General features: G+C 47.6%; 1 protein-coding gene across 3 annotated transcripts in view; it reads left to right on the forward strand.

Annotated features, from left to right (window-relative positions):
- LOC116950790 (semaphorin-4D-like) overlaps window positions 1-22210 on the forward strand; it is a 42963-nt gene that overhangs the window by 15916 nt on the left and 4837 nt on the right. For all 3 annotated transcript variants that reach the window (XM_076073138.1, XM_076073137.1, XM_032968859.2), the window contains 11 exons: window positions 5846-6000; window positions 6966-7025; window positions 9874-9969; window positions 10361-10451; window positions 11354-11470; window positions 12185-12327; window positions 16477-16664; window positions 18117-18252; window positions 19237-19459; window positions 19906-20021; window positions 20304-20467. In XM_076073138.1, the coding sequence (XP_075929253.1) occupies window positions 5846-6000; window positions 6966-7025; window positions 9874-9969; window positions 10361-10451; window positions 11354-11470; window positions 12185-12327; window positions 16477-16664; window positions 18117-18252; window positions 19237-19459; window positions 19906-20021; window positions 20304-20467 (1489 nt within the window). The remainder of the gene's footprint in view (window positions 1-5845; window positions 6001-6965; window positions 7026-9873; window positions 9970-10360; window positions 10452-11353; window positions 11471-12184; window positions 12328-16476; window positions 16665-18116; window positions 18253-19236; window positions 19460-19905; window positions 20022-20303; window positions 20468-22210) is intronic.

The following is a 22210-nucleotide window of genomic DNA, read 5'->3' on the forward strand; positions in this document are numbered from 1 at the left end:
GTGCAAATAATAGGAAAGGTAAACAAATCACTAAAAATAAATAACTAAAATATAGAAAGTGTTCAAGTTAAAATTGCTTAAGTATACCAATGATCAAGCTCGGGCAAGGCAACAAAATAACAGCAATAACAGTCCCAGACGACACCAAATCCCTCAATAAAATTGCACATGAAAAGTAAACTATCGATACATGGGTAAGAGGCATGGGACCTTTCTTGCCAATATCAAAATATAAGAAGAGGTCTTACCCTTTCTGGCAATAAAACAGTTTGTGTTTAGATGTGAAAACACCAAACAGAAACCTTTTGCAAGGAATCATGTCTGCATTAGCCTCACTTGCTTGTGGTGAACATGCACAAGGATTCCGTTTGGTGTTTTAACATCTTAACTCAACTGTTTCAATGCCATAATAGGGTTTTTCCCCTTTTTTCTGGCAACAAAACTGAAACCTTTTTACAAGGATTCATGTCTGCATTAACCACAATACCTGCAGTCAAAATGCAAACAAAAAACATACTATGATAATATATGCATTGTCCTTGAAACTGATTGGTCTACACCAAGGGACGGCTTTCTTTTGAGCCTCGACCCAATTGGTGCTCGACCACATGACGCCAAAAAAAGGGGAAAACCCCTATTATTACATTTTGGAACTGGCAAAGGAGGTCTAATGATGTTTCAATGCCATGAAAGGTAAAACCTATTACATATGGGTAAGTATTCTTACTTAACTCCTCTTCATCCCCTATGGGACACAAGGCTACAATGAGCTTTCCATCTTGCCCTGCCCTTGGCTGCATGCTGAGCCTCTCCCCATGAGAGGCTCATCCGACCAAGATCTTTGGTGACGGTTCCTCGCCAGGTGGGTTTGTTGGCCTCCCCCGGTTTTCTTTCGTCGCCCGGAGGCCATGGGTAAGAATGACAGTTACAAATCACATTTTCAAACGCAATTTTATCCGGCACCAAATCGTGTGCTTTAGAGTATTTGTGAAGGAATATTTACGACGTGAAGGGAGGAAATAAGTTCGTTCCAAAACGGCAAAGGCTTTTTTTTATTACCTATTTCTATTCTTGGGATAGTTAAAAGGCAATTAGATAGATATCTTAGGTTTCTTGGGTTTTATATTGGGGCAAATGAAAGTCCTCGACTTACGAACGCCCGTACTTACGAACCAGCTTCCATGAAATATTTTTTTAAAAATAACATTGACCTTAATACGTGAACTCACAATTGCAAACTGAACCGCGGAACTATTTTGTTCAGAGGAGCGATCCTCTACGAAGTGTAGTGAGTCGGCCTCGTGCTAGGAGTGAGTGTTTGCGTGTGTGTGCAACTCGGGTTCAATTTCCGCTCCCGGCCAACACCGGTGACGTTTATCTGAACCGGTCTTGGGCTCCCCCTAGGTCGATTCAGCCTCAAATGAATACCTGGTGTGGTGCATAGAAACACCCGCCCCCTCGTGTGCCATCCTGACCTTCATAGGTGCTCGCTAACAGCACTTGCCCCTACAGTCTGTTAAGGCTATACGGGGGATCTTTTTTCTTGGTTGTGCGTGCTCCTGTGTGTATGTCTGTGTGCACGCGCGTGCCCCGTGTGTGCGCGCAATTGTGGTGACTTATTGCTCCCCTTCCGACGACAAGCTAGCATCAAGGCTCAAGGTATATGAAAATAAAACTTGTTCTTCTATGTATTAATTTATTTAATATTTCATTTACTTCTCAGTATGTTTTACAGTGTTGCATGCAAATGTACAACATTTCTTGTTAATTATGAGTTCAAAAATGCTTCATTTTTTTTTTACCATATGGATTGCATTACGCTGACCGTATGAGCATATTAACGTTGGCATTACTGTGTGTTCCGACTTATGAACCGTTCGAGTTACGAATTCGGTTCGTAACCCGAGGACTGCCCGTATTGTGTAGATTTGCTAATAAGGATTTTATGGATGAACAGGGTCAAATGTAGCTTTCTTCTTGTATCCAGTAATGTGAGATTGCATTTTATGTAGATGTCGCAATGGTGGGTCCTGTATGGTACACAAGTGCAAATCGAAGAGTAGAATGATGAAGCGGGTTTAGTTTGTTTAAAATGTCATGATTAGCTGATCATTAAGCAGTGCCACAGTCGTCAAAAAATGGTAGAATGATAGCTTCAACAATTTGCAGGCGCAATCAAATGGGAAAACAATGTTTCTGTATAAAAACCTTATTTTTTATTTTCTCTGAGATGTGATCAATGTGCGTGTTGAGTGTGTTACATTATAACACAGACATACAGTGAGGGAAAAAAGTATTTGATCCCTTGCTGATTTTGTACGTTTGCCCACTGACAAAGAAATGATCAGTCTATAATTTTAATGGTAGGTTTATTTGAACAGTGAGAGACAGAATAACAAAAAAAATCCAGAAAAACGCATGTCAAAAATGCTATACATTTATTTGCATTTTAATGAAGGAAATAAGTATTTGACCCCTCTGCAAAACATGACTTAGTACTTGGTGGCAAAACCTTTGTTGGCAATCACAGAGGTCAGACGTTTCTTGTAGTTGGCCACCAGGTTTGCACACATCTCAGGAGGGATTTTGTCCCACTCCTCTTTGCAGATCTTCTCCAAGTCATTAAGGTTCGAGGCTGACGTTTGGCAACTCGAACCTTCAGCTCCCTCCACAGATTTTCTATGGGATTAAGGTCCGGAGACTGGCTAGGCCACTCCAGGACCTAATGTGCTTCTTCTTGAGCCACTCCTTTGTTGCCTTGGCCGTGTGTTTTGGGTCATTGTCATGCTGGAATACCCATCCACGACCCCGTGGGCAAACGCACAAAATCAGCAGGGGATCAAATACTTTTTCCCCTCACTGTACACAAAATCACACAAAACACACACGGTTTAAAACGTAGGCTTTCGGGACGAATATCTAAAACAGAGGTCATTAAACCCGCCACCACCCGACACAGCCAATTAGTGACAAACCTTAACTTAGTGACAAACCTTAATAATTGGCTGTGTCGGTGGTGACAGGTTTCGCGACACATTTATATTTACGCGATCTAACCCAAAAACCTCTGTCATGGAAAATGCACACGGTAAAGAAACTGTGCTCACGGTTCGATGCATTCGCACCTTCCAGCGGATGCAGCACTCCCACAGCACTTCTTTTCAACACGGATACGAGAATCTCAGTGGCGTCAAACCACATAGAGCCAGAACATCACCCCCAGCGTTACGGAAAACAGACCTCATGAGCTAGCCCGTGTACAATAATCGCCGAAAACACGCATACGGTGAATCCGCATTGGGCAAGGTTTTACAAGTACACTGCCAATAACACGTGGGTTGCCTCGTGTTGATCAAAATCTGCAGTGAAACTGGCAGTCGTGATTGTGGTGCAGACGGGATACAGATGCTGTGTAATATAGGTGTTGACCACGTCTAATACACCCATTCGTGGTGCACGTTCAAAATTTCATGCTGGGTTTCTTTTTTTTGACAGAAGCGTAACACAACCGGCGGTTGCAATATTAAAATATGCTCAAAATGTCCCCCCCCCCCCCCCAATATATTGCTATACAAAAATTGTTATGCTATGTAAATAAAAACAAGAATTTGCTAAACCTTGGCCACAATATCTGAACTTGTCTTCATATAAATCAATGCGTAGATTTCTGTTTACATGATTGTGGTTACGGATGTACTTTATTAATCCCTAATCTCTGCCATTACATACAATGAAACAAGAAATAGTAAAAAAGTAAAAACAGAGCAATGTAATACAATGCACTATTAGACATTATTGTAAAAAATAAAATAAAAAGTCCATCCCATGTGTTAGTGAAATTTTTAATATTTTAGGCAGGAAATGAGATTTCAAATGTCGATATTTGTCTGGGTTGGGACCCCCAGACACCCTGGAAGAGTTGGTCCCCCCCAATGTTGAATCCATGGCTACGGCCTTGCTTTGTTGTGTCGTTGCTGCTACGTTCACGCACCCACGGAGCTCCCTCGGAAAATAGCCGTAGACACGAACGCTACCCGAATTTCGTCTTCTCTCCCAACCGTCTCTTCCCCTTCTTGCAGTCCCCTTTTACTGCTGAATGGAGCCGGTGGAGAATTCGTCCCCAGCGAGGAGCTCGCGTCTGACTCCCAATTCCAAATGGCTCGCATGGCGGAGCCTAAACAGACTGAGAGTGGCTTTCGGCAGATGCAACTCTCTCTCTCATGAAATCATGGGGGGGGGGGGGGGGGGGGCTTGTGCGCGAACGAACAATGTGGTCGTCAGCGCCACAATGCACTCAAGATTGTGGCAATGCCAACACCAGAAACGGTGGCCTGTGCAGAATATTAGGGAAAGATGATAGAGGTTGGACGGGAGATACGACGAAGGAGATCCCCTTTTAGATCTCTCAAGCCCCCTTTCTCGAAGATTCGCTCACCCCATTTTCCTCAGCCAATCCCTGACCCCCTACCACGGTTGTCAACCGTTCGACTGACAGTCAACCCCTCGCTTTCCCCGCCTCTTTATTATTATTACACGCTTTTTATTATTATTACACGCTTCTTATCATTATTTAGACGCGTTTATTTAACTCACTCTGTCTGTTGTATCCTCAACTCTGTCTGTTGTTGTATCCTCAAATCTTGTAACTCAATTTTAACCCACTTCCCAATGTGGTTTCGACTGCAAACTTGGTATACGTATGTCATACTGATGACAATACTATATTATATCATTAAAAATAATATATATTTTTAATCAATCTTTTTTTATATGTTATGTTTCGGCTTGGGTCTAATTGTCCACGCTCAACTCACGTTGGCTGTAAATCCCTTACGTTATGGCAAGCTTCGGGGCCACTTCCTGGAGCTATTCCATTACTCGTACGGTACATTTCATTAAAGAGTGTTTTAAAAAAAGTATTTTTAATTACTTATTACGTTTGAAGTTCTCCTCCCGTCGGTTTAATTCCCTGACCCTGACCAATCCCCTTTGAGGCCTCCCTGCAGCAATCCGAGGCCTTTGACACACTTGCCGACTGTCCGTTTGCGCGTGCACCATGTCAGGTAAGGGGCCGTCCATAAATGACGTCACGCGATTTTGAACGATTTTTGACCCCCCCCCCCCCCCCCCATCGTCACACGGCGTCACAAAAAGTCAGACCCCCCTCAAATATGACGTCACAAAGCTCAGCCCCCCCCCCAAAAAAAATATATATATCGCTTTAAACTATTGTCATTGTTAGTGCGTATTTAATGTGCCGCTGCACTCTGATGTTGTAGGAGAAAACATTTATTAAAAAGTATATTTAATTAAGTAGAACGTGTTGTCTATATTTATTTAAAGTGGCGCATTTTGATGTGACGTCACACATCGTCACAAATGTCTGACCCCCCCCCCCCTTAGGTGCATGACGTCATTTATGGACGGCCCCAAAGTGGTCTGTCGCATTCGGTCTTCACGCGTGTAACAACTGAAGTTAATATTCTTGGTTCTTTCGGTAAAGTCACGTAGAAGGGAAACAATAAAATAATACAAATATAAAACAATAAAATTATCACGACGTTTCGACTGCAACACAAGCAACCATCATCAGGTGTGAAAACCACAGCAAGAAAATTTGAAAAAAGTGGCGGTTTTTTTAAGGTGGTTTTCACAGCTGATGATGATTGCTTGTGTTGCAGTCGAAACGTCGTGAGAATTTTATTGTTTTATATTTTTATTACGTTATTGTTTCCCTTCTACGTGGCTTTACCGAAAGAACCAAGAACGTGAATCCCTGCAGTCACGAAAGCTTTAAATCAAAATGTAACTGAAGTTAACCCAAATATCCGCTGCGTGTGCATAGAGTTGCGAAGCTGGGGGGTGGAGCGCTTCCTCAAGCCGGGCCTGGCTGCCTCGGTGCTGCTGCTGGAACCCGAGCGTGGAGCTCTGTTCGTGGGGGCGCGTGGAGCCGTGCTGCGCCTCACGGCCGCCAACGTCAGCTTGAATCCTAGCCTCGAGGTAACGCAGCTCCACCTGTAACGCATCACACAGCTCCATCCTGTAGCGGCTCCACCCTCTGTTGCGGCTCCACCCTCCTGTATCACAGCTCCACCCTCGCAGCGCCACCCTCCTGTATCGCAGCTCCATCCTCGCAGCTCCACCCTCCTGTATCGCAGCTCCACCCTCGCAGCTCCACCCTCCTGTATCGCAGCTCCACCCTCGCAGCGCCACCCTCCTGTATCGCAGCTCCACCCTCGCAGCTCCACTCTCCTGTATCACAGCTCCACCCTCCTGTATCACAGCTCCAACCTCCTGTATCGCAGCTCCACCCTCGCAGCGCCAGCCTCCTGTATCGCAGCTCCACCCTCGCAGCTCCACCCTCCTGTATCGCAGCCTCACCCTCGCAGCTCAACCCTCGTGTATCACAGCTCCACCCTCGCAGCTCCACCCTCCTGTATCGCAGCTCCACCCTCGCAGCTCCACTCTCCTGTATCGCAGCTCCACCCTCCTGTATCACAGCTCCACCCTCGCACCTCCACCCTCCTGTATTGCGGCTCCACCCACGCCCCACTCAGCCCCACTATCCCCGCTCCACCGCCGACTGCTTATAGGGCAGTGGTTCTTCACCTTTACTGCAGCTTTGCACCCCGAGTCCACATGCCGCACCCCTCCCCAATAACCTTTAGCGGGTGATGTAACTCCAGCTGGGGCTACCACCCGCCCTAATGAATAATCATGAGCTGAACAATTTTTCTATTGAATATTTCAGATTTACTGCAAAATACACCGGTCCTTGGACGGGCAAACAAGCTAGTATAAATACAGTATATGTATTCAAGAAGATATTTTGGTTAAAAAAAATGTTTTATCATGCAAAGAAAAAAATGGTTAAAAATGCTTTTGTAGGCCCTTTAGTTTTCTTAGGCCCTTGCAGGCACTGCATATTGGATAATACGACCCTGCTCTTTCCCGTGTGCCCACAGATCTCTTGGGATGTTGAAGAATCCTCCAGGCAATTATGTATCGGTAAAGGCAAGACGGTGGTGAGTCGCTCGCCGACTTTCTACATCTGTTGAGATTCATCAACACGTCTGTACAGAGCTTCCAATGTCCAGGCATACATACCTAGGATGCGTTCCCCAATACCGGAGTGTAAATCGAAGCAAGGAGATGGGATGGTGGATCATAACGTGACACAGAACCTACTACTACAACTGCTAGTAATAGTACTGCTACAAGTAATAGGTACTCGTAGTTTTAGGTAGTATCTAGTAGTTGCAGGTAGTATCTAGTAATTGTAGGTAGTAGTAGGTCCTACCTGCCATGAGAGATGTTGGATCGTAACCTGGTACAAACCCTAAACAGAAGATGATCAATAACCCATTGTGCATCTGTACTGTACAACCGTTGGTGTGGAAAGTGGATATTATCGATGCATCAAGAAACATTCCCGTGTTTATGATACAATATGTATTCTTATTAGTCGTTTATTATAAAAAAGCCGTTTACACTTGTGTTAATATAGTCGCAATAAAGGCGGTATGTGGGTGGGGGGGGTTATGAATCGAGTACTATGTGTACATACCACAGATACTGCTTCCACCTGCCGCACGAACGCAAACCTCTCAACCCCTCATCAGTGCCCGAGCTTATTAGAGACCAATTCAGAGCTTACTGGTCACCCCGTGGCCCTTATACATCTCTCATCATCATCACGGTGGCTAGGAGATGTTAACTACTTCGCGTGGTATACAGGAGGTTGGTGAGTTCCATCCCGACAGTGACGACTGCTGCTGTATATTTGGAGTTTGCATGCCTGTCCACCCCTTATCAGTGCCCTAGCTTGTTACAGACCAATTCAGACCTTACTGGTCACCCCGTGCCCCATTATAAATCTCAACGTTCATCCTACAAAGTCCCATCACAAGGGAGAAACACAAAGAGACAAAACACATGTTTCTGCTCAATTTTCTTGTTCAAGAATACATGTAAACCGTAAGGGTTGACAGGTGTGCGAATGTCGCCCCCCAAAGTCAACAATGCTGGGGGTCTTAAATGGTCAAAGTTGATGAACGTCGAGTTCGTCATGGCGAGGTAACCACACAGTATGTTAAACGGGATTGGGTTATCAATAAGTGGGGGACGGTAGAATCCCTCTTAACAAACACCCCTGTTAACGGCTAATCGCTGAACGACGGGACTCGATAGAGCCCAATGTGTAATATATAGTGTAGTGTATAGTGTAGTCTATAGTGTAGTGTATAGTGTAGTCTATAGTGTAGTGTATAGTGTAGTGTATAGTGTAGTCTACAGTGTAGTGTATAGTGTAGTCTATAGTGTAGTGTATAGTGTAGTCTATAGTGTAGTGTATAGTGTAGTGTATAGTGTAGTCTATAGTGTAGTGTATAGTGTAGTGTATAGTGTAGTGCATAGTGTAGTGTATAGTGTAGTGTATAGTGTAGTGTGTAGTGTAGTCTATAGTGTAGTGTAGTCTATAGTGCAGTGTATAGTGTAGTCTATAGTGTAGTGCGTAGTGTAGTGTATAGTGTAGTCTATAGTGCAGTTTATAGTGTAGTGTATAGTGTAGTGTATAGTGTAGTCTATATTGTAGTATATAGTGTAGTCTATAGTGTAGTCTATAGTGTAGTGTATAGTGTAGTATATGGTGTAATATATAGTGTAGTCTATAGTGTAGTGTATAGTGTAGTCTATAGTGTAGTGTATAGTGTAGTGTATAGTGTAGTCTATTGTGTAGTGTATAGTGTAGTGCCTCCATCGAGCCCAATGTATTCGCTTATCGACCATTCCCCTGTTAACAATGGGCTGTTCTAGGTACAGTGAATATTAATTAACACATTAATTAACAGTGTTTATTTGAATACCATGTGCTTGTAATGTTGTTTGCTATCTTTATGTATTCATATACATTGTTTAAATATTATCAGGTACTTTTTTGTGGCAAAAAAGAAGTAACTTTCGATGCCATCAGAACGAATTAAGTCTTTGACGTGTAATTCCTAAAATCGCTTAACTCGCTTTTCGTGGAACCAAATTGCCGTCGTGAAGAGGGGTCCTACTGTATGTTATAGCGAAAGTACGTACCACGGGAGGGCTTAAATCGGAGCATTACTGTAATTGAACATTTGGGCTCTATGTAATTCTGTAAAGCATGAAAGGTTATAGCCATTCACGAAACAAACATTTTACACGATGCAGGTGGCTTATGGGGTGGAAATTGGCCGGAACCCTGTGGTGGAAGTGACAATTTTAACTGAACTGCGTTGCAGAAGTAACCCGGCGAGAATCGTCTATATATATACATCTACTGTATAGATCTATGTATATATGATTCACAAGTGTCTGTCCGTCACGCTTTCAATCTCCCAAACGGTATGCGTGACGAAAACACACTCTTGTATAAAAGTGTTTGCGATTATACGTAACATATATTTAGCATTGTTTTATTATTTGAAATGACCGTGCTAAAGCAGGGGGGAAAAGTAATGTATTGGTCAGTGCTCTCTATGTGTATGCTGTGAAGAAGGTACATTGTTTGAAACATCACGATTATTTTGTTTTTCTTTTAAGGCCATTGACAAATGTGTTGTGTTTTCTGAATTGTCAGGCCAGTTTGTTCATCGTTGCACCATAACGGCATTTCTGGTTATGACCAAAACCCAAAATCACGGAGAGTGAAGAAGCTTCATCAGCAACGTCATAAGAATTACAGTACTTCTATCATGATTAGAAACAACACGCAGAATCGACGTGGAAATTACACCACCCCCGTGTTTTTTTAATGTCTACGTGACGCCACCGTTGAGCCACGCCGGTCGGTCTGAGCCACGCCGGTCGGTCTGAGCCACGCACGCCGTGCTGGTGTTCCCGCAGGACGAGTGCCACAACCACGTGCGGGCGCTGCACCTCAACGGCTCGCGCCTGCTGGCCTGCGGCACCGGCGCCTTCAGCCCTTTGTGCGCGCACTTTGTGAGTGGGAACCTCCGGGCACCCCCCCCCCCCCCGTCTGCCTGCATGCATGCGCGTGCCTACTTACCCACACACGGCTGAAAAAAACACACACTGCTGAGATAATGCTACCAAACATGTATAGCAGCCGTATACTCTAAACGCATGTTTCTAAATGTGGAGGGAAAAAACCATACGGTTTACCCTGTGGTCTTGTACAGAGAGATTGAGTAAAAAAACATGTTTTTGTCTATTTGTTTGTGTTTCTCCCTTGTGATGGGACATTGTAGGATGAACGTTGAGATTTATAAGGGTACGGGGTGACCAATACGGTTTGAATTGGTCTGTAATAAGGTAAAGGCACTGATAAGGGATTGACATGTATGCGTGCCATCACTTTCTCCATTTGCAGGACCCTGACAATGGCACAAAGCTCAGCACAGTGGAAATGATCAGCAAGTTCGTGTACGACCCCGCGAACCCATGCATATCCGTGCTCATCAGTGAGTGATACCGAGCCTCCTGACTGAGCGGCAAATTCGGGTTGCCGCTAAAGTTACTCTTTGCCACTGCTCTCTTTTTGTCCAATCTAGTCAGAATCATTTTGAAGGCTAAAGGAAACCCATGGGCTATGAAGCTCTTTTTCACAGGTGTCCAGTACGAGCGGGTCACAAATTACATTACAATTCTCTTTTATTTAAAATTTAAGTGCAATTGAAATTCTTAAATTATCCTTTTTTGGGGGGAAATTGTTAAGAGTTAGTCCAAATAGTTGTTTTTTTTAATTCTAGTAACTTGTTTTCATTCACATTTTACGGCACATGTATGTGTTCTGAAGTAGATGCCCGGACTTATGTGCAGATGTGCCTGGATTTTAGTGTGGATGCCATCCCTGCAGGAATCTGCAGTCAAGCTTGATTGACCTGCCTCTGACGACGGCCTGCTATGTCCACCTGGTGGCGCTACCGTCACTGGGTTTGCCGTGAGAGTACAATTGCTCTATCTGTGCGATCTTTTTTTTCCCAGTATCAAAGTGTGAAAAAAGAAGAATAGGTTTGACCCTTTCTGGCAATCACATGGAGGTGTTAAGATGTTCAAGCACCAATGATAAACATTTTAAATGATTCCACTAATCATCGGTGGCATCCCGGTCGGATGGCACGCAATATTATTTTGGACTCGTTTCTTGCATGGGCGATAATTACACTCCGCCGTCAAATCCACGTCCGCGGGATGGCGGGCGGGAGTGATGTAACTCGGCTTCCTGCCCCATGCGTGTAGTGAAAGTACGAGTCACAAAGTGTATGAATCGGGGTCGGTCGCATATGAGCGGGTCCGCGTTGTTTGTGTTGGGAGCCTCGTGTCTTGTGCCAAGTACCCGTTCACTGCTGCCCACTCTTTGCAGATAACAGCCTGTACTTGGCGACAAGCAAGGATTTCCAGGCAAAGCAAAACAGCATCTTCCGGGCAGATGGATCTCATAGAATGTTTATGATAGAGAAAAGCGCTGCTACCCTCAATGGTAATTTATGAGTTAAACATCGCTTTTCTATATAAAAAATGCAGTTCGATATGCCCCCCCCCCCCACACTGTTCCCCTCTTGTCTCATGCATATCTCTGTAGGGTCTGTGTAATTTTCGAGCTTTCACATCCATACAGGACAACAGACTACTGTGCATGGCCAAGTGACCCTGTCTATCCCAGCGTTCTGATTGACGTCACAAGCAACTAACTTGTCATTAGCCGTGGCTGCTATGAATGTCCACATGATCAGCCACTTCGTTGAGCTCTCATTTGTGATAGCCAGGTCGCTTTTGAAAAATAAGCTAACAGGTTAGTGGGCTTTACCTGTAAAAATTAAAATAGTAAAAAAAAGTGATTTCCTCACCTTTCCTATACTGTGCACTCCTATCGTGTTTTAGTACTCTTTGTTGTTGTAACGTTGGGACCCACCCCTCCTAGACATCTGTGGCAACGAGCTTTATAGCTCTTTGGATTCCTCCAGTATTTGAATGAATATTCTCTTTCTGATATTCTGATTCTCTGGCTCTCCCTGGCCCTGACCCAGAATTCGATCATTTTTTCGTGAGTCCAGCGTGTCATGGTTTTGTCTTGGCTTGGGGAAATAGCCAGGTGAAAGTCACTCGTCCCATGAGGACCTTACGCTGGCCAGGATGTGCCAGTGGAGAAGGGGTACGGGCGTTAAACCCGGGCGCGGGGGGCTCTATGTTACAGATCCCACCTTCGTGGCCTCGGAGGTGGTGGAGCCCGGCAAGGGAGGGGGCGGCCGCCACGTGTACTTCTTCTTCACCGAGACGGCCATGGAGTACAACTACATCTTCCAGCCGCGGGTGGCACGCGTCGCTCGCGTCTGCACGGTTGGTTCGGTGTAAACATCTTCATCGTCATCCGTCATTTCGTCTTAATGATCCTGCTTCATGTCCATTCGTTGGTGCATTGACTTGTCGTTATCAACCCAAAAATAAAGAAGCCGACAATGTCTCCTTCACATATCCCTTTCTATTTTAATTTCGATTTAAAGCTTTCGTGACTGCAAGGATTCATCTTCTTTGGTTCTTTCGGTAAGGTCACGTAGAATGAGAGTAAAATAATAAAATAACACAATAATAAAATAACACAATAAAATTCTCACGACGTTTCGGCCACAACGCAAGCGGCCGCTCGCAAGCGCTCGCAAGCGGCCGCTTGCGTTGTGGCCGAAACGTCGTGAGAATTTTATTGTGTTATTTTATTATTTTATTCTCATTCTACGTGACCTTACCGAAAGAACCAAAGAAGATGAATCCGTTTCTCTGCGTAAAAAAAAGGTATTTCTGACACGAACCATGAACTGCACAGCCTTCTCTGAGTGCACATTCTCAGCAGCATTATTGCCAAACATGCAAACTCTGGAATTAATTTAAAAATGCAGTGTCTCATCAGCAGAGACAAATATGGATGAAAACCTACACGTAAAGTGAAATATAAGATAAACACTTTCACCGTCGAGCTTAACACCTTTATTTCTCCATTTCAAGTTTTCGAACATATGTTATCGTGTTGCTATGACAATCCTCTTCAGTTTTATTCGAGGATTTGATAGTTTTTAGGGTTAATTCTTGATTAAGGTTTTGGTTTGTGAAAGCATGGATATACTGGCTACTTTTATGATACGCGACGGTGGCGAGATGTTAACTCCTTCACCTGGTATGCAGGAGGTCGTGGGTTCGATCCCAACCCTGACGTCTGTATGTTTGGAGTTGGCGTGTTCTCTCCGTGGTCGCGCGTATTTTTCTCCTGGTCCTCCAGTTTTTCCCCTCCAGATTTAGAATAAACATCATGCGTTTAAGAGTATTTGGCTACGATAAATGTCCACACGATAAGCCACTTCGTTGGTTTATCACTTGTGGCCAGGTCGCTTCTGAAAAAGAGCTCTCTCACTGTTCAAATAAACCTACCATTAAAATTATAGACTGATCATTTCTTTGTTAGTGGGCAAACGTACAAAATCAGCAGGGGATCAAATACTTTTTTCCCTCACTGTATATACATATATACAGTAAGGGAAACAACAACAAAATCCGGAAAAACGCATGTCAAAAATGTTATGAATTGATTTGCATTTTAATGAGGGAAATAAGTATTTGACCCCCTCTCAATCAGAAAGATTTCTGGCTCCCAGGTGTCTTTTATACAGGTAACGAGCTGAGATTAGGAGCACACTCTTAAAGGGAGTGCTCCTAATCTCAGCTTGTTACCTGTATAAAAGACACCTGTCCACAGAAGCAATCAATCAGATTCCAAACTCTCCACCATGGCCAAGACCAAAGAGCTCTCCTAGGATGTCAGGGACAAGATTGTAGACCTACACAAGGCTGGAATGGGCTACAAGACCATTGCCAAGCAGCTTGGTGAGAAGGTGACAGCAGTTGGGGCGATTATTCGCAAATGGAAGTAACACAAAAGAAGTCAATCTACCTCGGCCTGGGGCTCCATGCAAGATCTCACCTCGTGGAGTTGCAATGATCATGAGAACGGTGAGGAATCAGCCCAGAACTACACGGGAGGATCTTGTCAATGATCTCAAGGCAGCTGGGACCATAGTCACCAAGAAAACAATTGGTAACACACTACGCCGTGAAGGACTGAAATCCTGCAGTGCCCGCAAGGTCCCCCTGCTCAAGAAAGCACATATACATGCCCGTCTGAAGTTTGCCAATGAACATCTGAATGATTCAGAGGACAACTGGGTGAAAGTGTTGTGGTCAGATGAGACCAAAATGGAGCTCTTTGGCATCAACTCCACTCGCCGTGTTTGGAGGAGGAGGAATGCTGCCTATGACCCCAAGAACACCATCCCCACCGTCAAACATGGAGGTGGAAACATTATGCTTTGGGGGTGTTTTTCTGCTAAGGGGACAGGACAACTTCACCGCATCAAAGGGACGATGGACGGGGCCATGTACCGTCAAATATTGGGTGAGAACCTCCTTCCCTCAGCCAGGGCATTGAAAATGGGTCGTGGATGGGTATTCCAGCATGACAATGACCCAAAACACACGGCCAAGGCAACAAAGGAGTGGCTCACGAAGAAGCACATTAAGGTCCTGGAGTGGCCTAGCCAGTCTCCAGACCTTCATCCCATAGAAAATCTGTAGAGGGAGCTGAAGGTTCGAGTTGCCAAACGTCAGCCTCGAAACCTTAATGACTTGGAGAAGATCTGCAAAGAGGAGTGGGACAAAATCCCTCCTGAGATGTGTGCAAACCTGGTGGCCAACTACAAGAAACGTCTGACCTCTGTGATTGCCAACAAGGGTTTTGCCACCAAGTCCTAATTCATGTTTTGCAGAGGGGTCAAATACTTATTTCCCTCACTGTAGGTGAATGGGGCTCTCCTGGTAAAATAAAAAAAAATTGTATAGTTTAGAATCAGAATCAGAAAGGGTTTTATTCGCCATGTAAGTTCACACCGACACGGAATTTACTTTGGCAGGATGGTGCATACATTCAACATAAAGGAATCTAAAATCTTAAATAAGTTTTAAACAAGTCTTACTATAATAAGGGTTAAAAGTCTAACACCAAGGGGCTGAAGTATATAAAATTAAATAAATATCGAATATAAAATAGCTTTAAGATATAATTTAAAAATAAAAAATACAAATAGGGTAACATAGTTAATATCGGCAAGGTGTCGTTATGTAGATCAAATGTTAAAAACAGTGTTAGCCCTTGGCCTTGTTTAACAGGCCAGCAGCAGATGGGAAGAAACTGTTTTTATGGCGTGAGGTTTTGGTCCTGATGGACCGAAGCCTTCTGCCGGAGGGGAGTAGCTGAAACAGAGAGTGTCCAGGGTGGGAGAAATCGGCCATAATCTTCCTCACGAAATCAAATTCCTTTTCATTATCTACAAAAGCCAGACAATGGTATTCATTTGTCTTTCCTATAATTTGATGGACAGCATCAATGGCAGCTGATTATCAGGCATGGTCCCACGGAGAGAATGATACAATGTAATAATTAAATTTTAAAGATTATAACCGGCGTATCCTGATGTTTGTAAGCGGAATGTTACGTTTTGATTTAAAGCTTTCGTGACTGCAGTAATTCATATTGTTTCCCTTCAACGTGACTTTACCGAAAGAGCTAAGAATAGGAATGTTACGTATTTGCATTCTGCACAAAAGTGCAAGTTCACAAAGGCGGTGGCTGCTCGTAACGACGTAAACAGGCGTGTGTCCTAGCCCCTGCGAAGGAGAGTCTACGGACACCGCAATAGAGCCAACCCCTACCGTCAGCTGTGAAGCCGTGGCTCGCACATTCAATACGTGTGACCTCTTTCCAGACAACGGTTAAAATCTAGTAATAGGTTTTTACCCTTTTATCTGGCACCAAAACTGACACCTTTTTACAAGGGATCATGTTTGCAATAACCACAACACAAGCAGTCAAAATGCAAACAAAAAGAGACAACTCTGATAATGATATGCACTGTCTTTGAAATTGATTGGTCCACACCCGAGACGGCTTTTATAATCGTTCACTTATTCACTCTGCGTCAGTCTATAATGAGGAGGACATTAATAATATCGTCAAGATGAGGCAATTTAAAGAGAGTCCTCGATGATCGATAAATCCAACTTAATCCTCTCCCGTTCCGATGGGTCTGCAAGTTGCAGGGTGGGTGTCCCGTTGACTGCTGAATCTCGGAACGTGCAAGTGGTTCGGTGTTAATTTTATTTAGAGAGGCGCAGCGCCATTATTTTTAAAGACACTTTCTTTTTAAAGACACTTTATTCACCGCCCAGAACTGTATCAGCACGACCGCATTCTCTGCAATAGCTGGCGCCAATCTGTGCCGCACGCTGTCCTGCGTGGCCTTTTACTTCCGATTCCGTTCCGATGACTTATTTATTTATACCGGAGAAATCTGAACACGTGCGTCATCGCAATGGGAAAGGGTCACGTTCACTTCGCTTTGACGGACGGGGAGGTCGCTGTTTGGCTTTGCCACGAGCTGCGTGCAGGACGACAAGGGGGGGCGCCACATGCTGCAGAATAAGTGGACCTCCTTCGTGAAGCTGCAGCTCGAGTGCTCAGTGGCCGACCTGCAGCTGCCGTTCAGCATCCTGCACGACGTCTCCACCCTGCGTCCGCTGCGCTCCGGGGACAGGCGTGAAGACACGCGCTTCTACGCCCTGCTCTCCTTGCAGTGGTGAGTCGCGTTGCGGCGATGTGTCTCCCCCGGTGCCACGACACCCTGGTGCTGCCACCATTGTCCCTGGACTCGAGATCCAACTTGCTGAGAGCCGTGGGTCCAGAACCACTGCACTGCCCCTCGCCCCCCAGTGTCTCTCCCTGCACTGCCCCTCGCCCCCCAGTGTCTCTCCCTGCACTGCCCCTCGCCCCCCAGTGTCTCTCCCTGCACTGCCCCTCACCCCCCAGTGTCCCTCCCTGCACTGCCCCTCGCCCCCCAGTGTCTCTCCCTGCACTGCCCCTCACCCCCCAGTGTCTCTCCCTGCACTGCCCCTCACCCCCCAGTGTCTCTCCCTGCACTGCCCCTCACCCCCCAGTGTCTCTCCCTGCACTGCCCCTCACCCCCCAGTGTCTCTCCCTGCACTGCCCCTCACCCCCCAGTGTCTCTCCCTGCACTGCCCCTCACCCCCCAGTGTCTCTCCCTGCACTGCCCCTCACCCCCCAGTGTCTCTCCCTGCACTGCCCCTCACCCCCCAGTGTCTCTCCCTGCACTGCCCCTCGCCCCCCAGTGTCTCTCCCTGCACTGCCCCTCGCCCCCCAGTGTCTCTCCCTGCACTGCCCCTCGCCCCCAGTGTCCCTCCCTGCACTGCCCCTCACCCCCCAGTGTCTCTCCCTGCACTGCCCCTCACCCCCCAGTGTCTCTCCCTGCACTGCCCCTCGCCCCCAGTGTCCCTCCCTGCACTGCCCCTCGCCCCCAGTGTCTCTCCCTGCACTGCCCCTCACCCCCCAGTGTCTCTCCCTGCACTGCCCCTCACCCCCCAGTGTCTCTCCCTGCACTGCCCCTCACCCCCCAGTGTCTCTCCCTGCACTGCCCCTCGCCCCCCAGTGTCTCTCCCTGCACTGCCCCTCGCCCCCCAGTGTCTCTCCCTGCACTGCCCCTCGCCCCCAGTGTCCCTCCCTGCACTGCCCCTCACCCCCCAGTGTCTCTCCCTGCACTGCCCCTCACCCCCCAGTGTCTCTCCCTGCACTGCCCCTCGCCCCCAGTGTCCCTCCCTGCACTGCCCCTCGCCCCCAGTGTCTCTCCCTGCACTGCCCCTCACCCCCCAGTGTCTCTCCCTGCACTGCCCCTCACCCCCCAGTGTCTCTCCCTGCACTGCCCCTCACCCCCCAGTGTCTCTCCCTGCACTGCCCCTCGCCCCCCAGTGTCTCTCCCTGCACTGCCCCTCACCCCCCAGTGTCTCTCCCTGCACTGCCCCTCGCCCCCAGTGTCTCTCCCTGCACTGCCCCTCACCCCCCAGTGTCTCTCCCTGCACTGCCCCTCACCCCCCAGTGTCTCTCCCTGCACTGCCCCTCACCCCCCAGTGTCTCTCCCTGCACTGCCCCTCACCCCCCAGTGTCTCTCCCTGCACTGCCCCTCACCCCCCAGTGTCTCTCCCTGCATGTCCCAGCAGCCGTCTCTGTTTCCCTGCAGGGGAGCCCTCCCGTACTCGGCCGTCTGCGAGTACACGCTGAGCGACGTGGAGGAGGCCTTCGCTCGGCCGCCTAAAAGACCGTTCACCATCGGGCCGGCAGGCTCCACCAGAACCGTCGCTCTGAGCCCCGGCACGGTAAGCTCGCCACTGCCGCCGCGATCTCCCTACGCGGCGGGGAGCGAGTGGGGTCACCGCTCGCCCCGCCTCCTCCTCAGCCACGGCTCTCGCGGCGTTCATTACGTTTACGAAATGAGTGACGAAAATATCCATCAACGATTTGTCGTTGAACCCGCCACCACCCGACACAGCCAACTAGTAAGGGATGTCACGTAAACAGAACGTGGCCAATTCGTCACTAGTACAGCACTACACCGGTGTGCTGGAGAGCCAAGCCACAACATTCACAATCTGAGTACGACGCTTCGCCAGTAATTACATCTAGCTTCATCAGGCGACAGCCAGCTGTACTAGTGACGAATTGGCATGTTCTGTTTAAGTGACATCCCTTACTAGTTAGCTGTCTCGGGTGATGACGGGGTTTAACGACGCATTTATATATTTACGCGATCTAACCCCAAAAAAACCTCTATTATGGATGATATTGGTCGCGAAAGCCTACGTGTTAAACATCAACGTTTTGTTTGTTTGAGTCGACGCTGACCGCGAGTCGAGCGTGACGACGACTACGACGACTGCCGCCGCTCACCGGAGACCAGAGCCACGACCGGGAAGACGAAGTTCGCGAGTGTGAACGAAGACGCCTACCGAGATGACTGAGTGACATTCATCGACTGCGGTGCACCGAGAGAGACCGAGCATAGTAAAAGGCTAAATACGTATATTAACACCATTTAATGAGTTCACCGATTGGCTGACTTGACAATACTGGGGGTAGAAGTTGCGTGACCCACGCACCAACATTAAAAAAATATCAGAGTGGACCGCACGTTTGACAGCTTTCGTAGACTGCACGAAGGGAATGGCGGCATGAAACGCACGGACTGAGACTCGACAAATTCCACCATTTGTCGTGGATTGAGACCTAGACTCAAATAAAAATGTTGATTAAACGAGCACTGAGACGACCTCCCCACATGCCCCCCTCTCTCCGCGCGACAGTGCATCACTCCTGAGCTGAGACATCTCGGCATCAATTCGTCCGAAGACCTCCCGGAAGAATACCTGGCGTGGATCAAAGACAACCCGAGGCTGCAGGAGACGCTGCGGCCTCGCGAAGGCCTCCCGCTGCTGCTGAGCCGCAGCCACGCGTACACGAGGGTGGCGACCGCCACGGCAACCGCGCTGGACAACCGCACGCACCTGGTGCTCTACCTGGGCACCAGTAAGTGCGGCGCCGGCATCGACGTTACGATCATCGGCGGTGCTCTCGTCGGCAACATCACCGCCACCGTCACCAACACCGGCTGCCGTCGCAGCATCCATCACTTTAAAAAATCCCCATGGATCATCAACACCCCTACAATTACTACCGTAACCATAGAGCATCGCCATGGATCACCACTACCATCACCATCGCAAACACCACTTTCATCATCATCATCATAACTTCCATCACCAACACCATTAGCACATCACTATCACAGCTATCACCACTGTCACCACTACCATCATCATCATCATCACCTCCTTCACTATCACCAACATTACCATTACCGCCACCATCACCAACCCTGCCATCATCATCACCAACTCCACCATCCTCATCACGACCATCACTGCCAAAGCCGCCGTGACTCCTCACCGCGCGTGCCTGTGTCGCTGTGCCAGGAAACGGGTCGTTACACAAGGCGGTGCGTGTGGACGGGAAGACTCACATCGTCTCACAGACCCAGCTCTTCGCTCACAACGAATCCATCCTCAGCATCGTCGTGTCAGCCAGCACGGTACCGCCGGGGGAACGCGGAGAGAACGGTCCGAGCTCATCGTCATCGTCACCATCACGATGATCATTGTTGCCATCATCACGTCCTGTGTTGTCTTGCCGTGTGTACGCATGCATGCACGTGCTGGCGGTGGTGCTGTTTGTGTGTGTGCCTCTGTGTACAGGGCACGCTGTACGTGGCAGCCTTGTCTTGTACGGCTGTGCCACGTGTGTGCTGTGTATCCTGGCCGTAGGTGAACGTGTTGGTTCTGCTGTGCGCGCTGTGCCCGCGCTGTGCGTACAGGGCATGCTGTACGTGGCGGCCTCCTCAGGCGTGGCCCAGCTGTCTCTGCACGGCTGTGCCATGCACGGGGGCTGTGAGCGCTGCCTCCTGGCCCGAGACCCCTTCTGCGCCTGGGACACATCGCGATCCCTCTGCACGGCCGTGCGAGCAGGGGACTCCACACGGTGACCCCCCCCCCCACCTTTCCCCTGACCTCCCCTGTAGGATCAGCCGAGTTTTCGTTCATTAGTTGTGATGTGGCACTGGTGGTTGTGGTGGTGATGGGAGTGGTGGTGTGTCGGAGGATCAGAAAAACACACCGCTCGACAGTTTGACGCAGCCACCGTCCCGATCAAATGAGTGGTGGAAGAGCAGCAATGCCCACAGTGAGCAGAGTGCCGAGAAGATACACCACATCGCAATAACTGAATTCATAACACCTGGGTCTGTCAATTAATTAATCAAACTTAATTTCTTTAAAGGCAAATTTCTTGAAACCAAGACAGCTGCACGTAAAAATAATGATCCATTCAAATGTTATCCCCATGCAATTAAAATAGCGATTCGGTTAATCTGCAACCATGCAACGTGTAGAATGTCTTTTGTTTTCATCTGTGAAAGCCAGGCAGAACAGGGAACATTTTATTTTTTACTTTGGACGGCTGGGCGGTCCTTTATGTGACGAAGTAGGGAATTCCACGGGTGCAGGAGCCCGTGTGAGCAAAGGAACGAGTCCGAGATCGCCACGGTGGCACCCTGGGGAAGTTTCGCCACCTTCACGTAACGGTGGGGTCCCTGGTGGGGTCCCTGGTCAAGTGGAACTTTGTGGGTGAAGAGACCGACCTTGAAAGTCATCGCACAGGCAGCCAGCAACGCGGTGCACCGAGTCACAGGGAGTTGAGAATCAGAATATTTATTAACACAGGAGGAGGAATCCGATGAGCTTTGTCACAGATGTCCAGTAGGAGCACGGGGTCAGAACGTCACAACAACAAACAGCACAAAAACACGACAGGAGTGCAAAGTACGAGAAAGGTCAACAAATCACAAAAAAATATTTATAAGTAAAACTAAACTATTGTTATTTCACCAGATAAAGCTCACGAAGCTATTAGCTTATTCTTTCACATGGGACCGGGCCACAAATGATAGCTCAACAAAGTGTCTAATCATATGGAAATGTTCGCAGCCAAATAATCAAAATCATCTAAACAGGTGTTCCTATTGACCGGTCCGAGACGTACCAGTCAATAACCTGGCAGACGCATTTTGCACTAGCTCCAGGCGACGAACATCAACCCCCAGTGGTCACGGGTATAGGGAGTTGCAGTGGTCAAGTCAAGGGGAGTGGCCACGGAGCCGTGGACCGGTGAGCAGATGGAACCGATGGTTTAACCTGGGCGATACCCCTCAGATGAAAGAAAAATGTTAAACGAATTTCTTTCTCACTGCTTTTTGTGTTTAGTTTGTTGTCCTTCCCCCGCATGTCCGATTAGCACGGTTGGCTACGTACGGTGCGAAATAAGTTCAACATACATAGAAAAAGAGGTTTTGGCAGTTGATGACACGCGTGATGACACGCGTGATGACACGCGTGATGACACGCGTGATGACACGCGTGATGACACGCGTGATTTCAGAGCCAACCTCCTGCCATCGAGCCTTCAATATTCCAAAATCTCTCAAAATGCACCTGGCACTGTACAACAATGCACTTTGAGGCCACCTACCCAGGCAAGCTGTCAAGCCGAGGTTGCTTCATAGTGCACCTATCCTGGCACGAGCACTGTTGTGACATTTACGCCAATTAGTATACAATGGCAACTGTTGTTATAACTGAATGTGATGGTCGTAGTGTAGTGGTGCTGGTTGTGGTATTTTGGTGGTGTTACAAAGGGAATGCTGTCGAGTGATACACCAACATTATT

Source organism: Petromyzon marinus, chromosome 40 (genome assembly GCF_048934315.1).
Source record: "Petromyzon marinus isolate PM22_M1 ecotype Great Lakes invasive population chromosome 40, UKy_Petmar_22M1.pri1.0, whole genome shotgun sequence".
NCBI classification, from domain to species: Eukaryota; Metazoa; Chordata; class Hyperoartia; order Petromyzontiformes; family Petromyzontidae; genus Petromyzon; species Petromyzon marinus.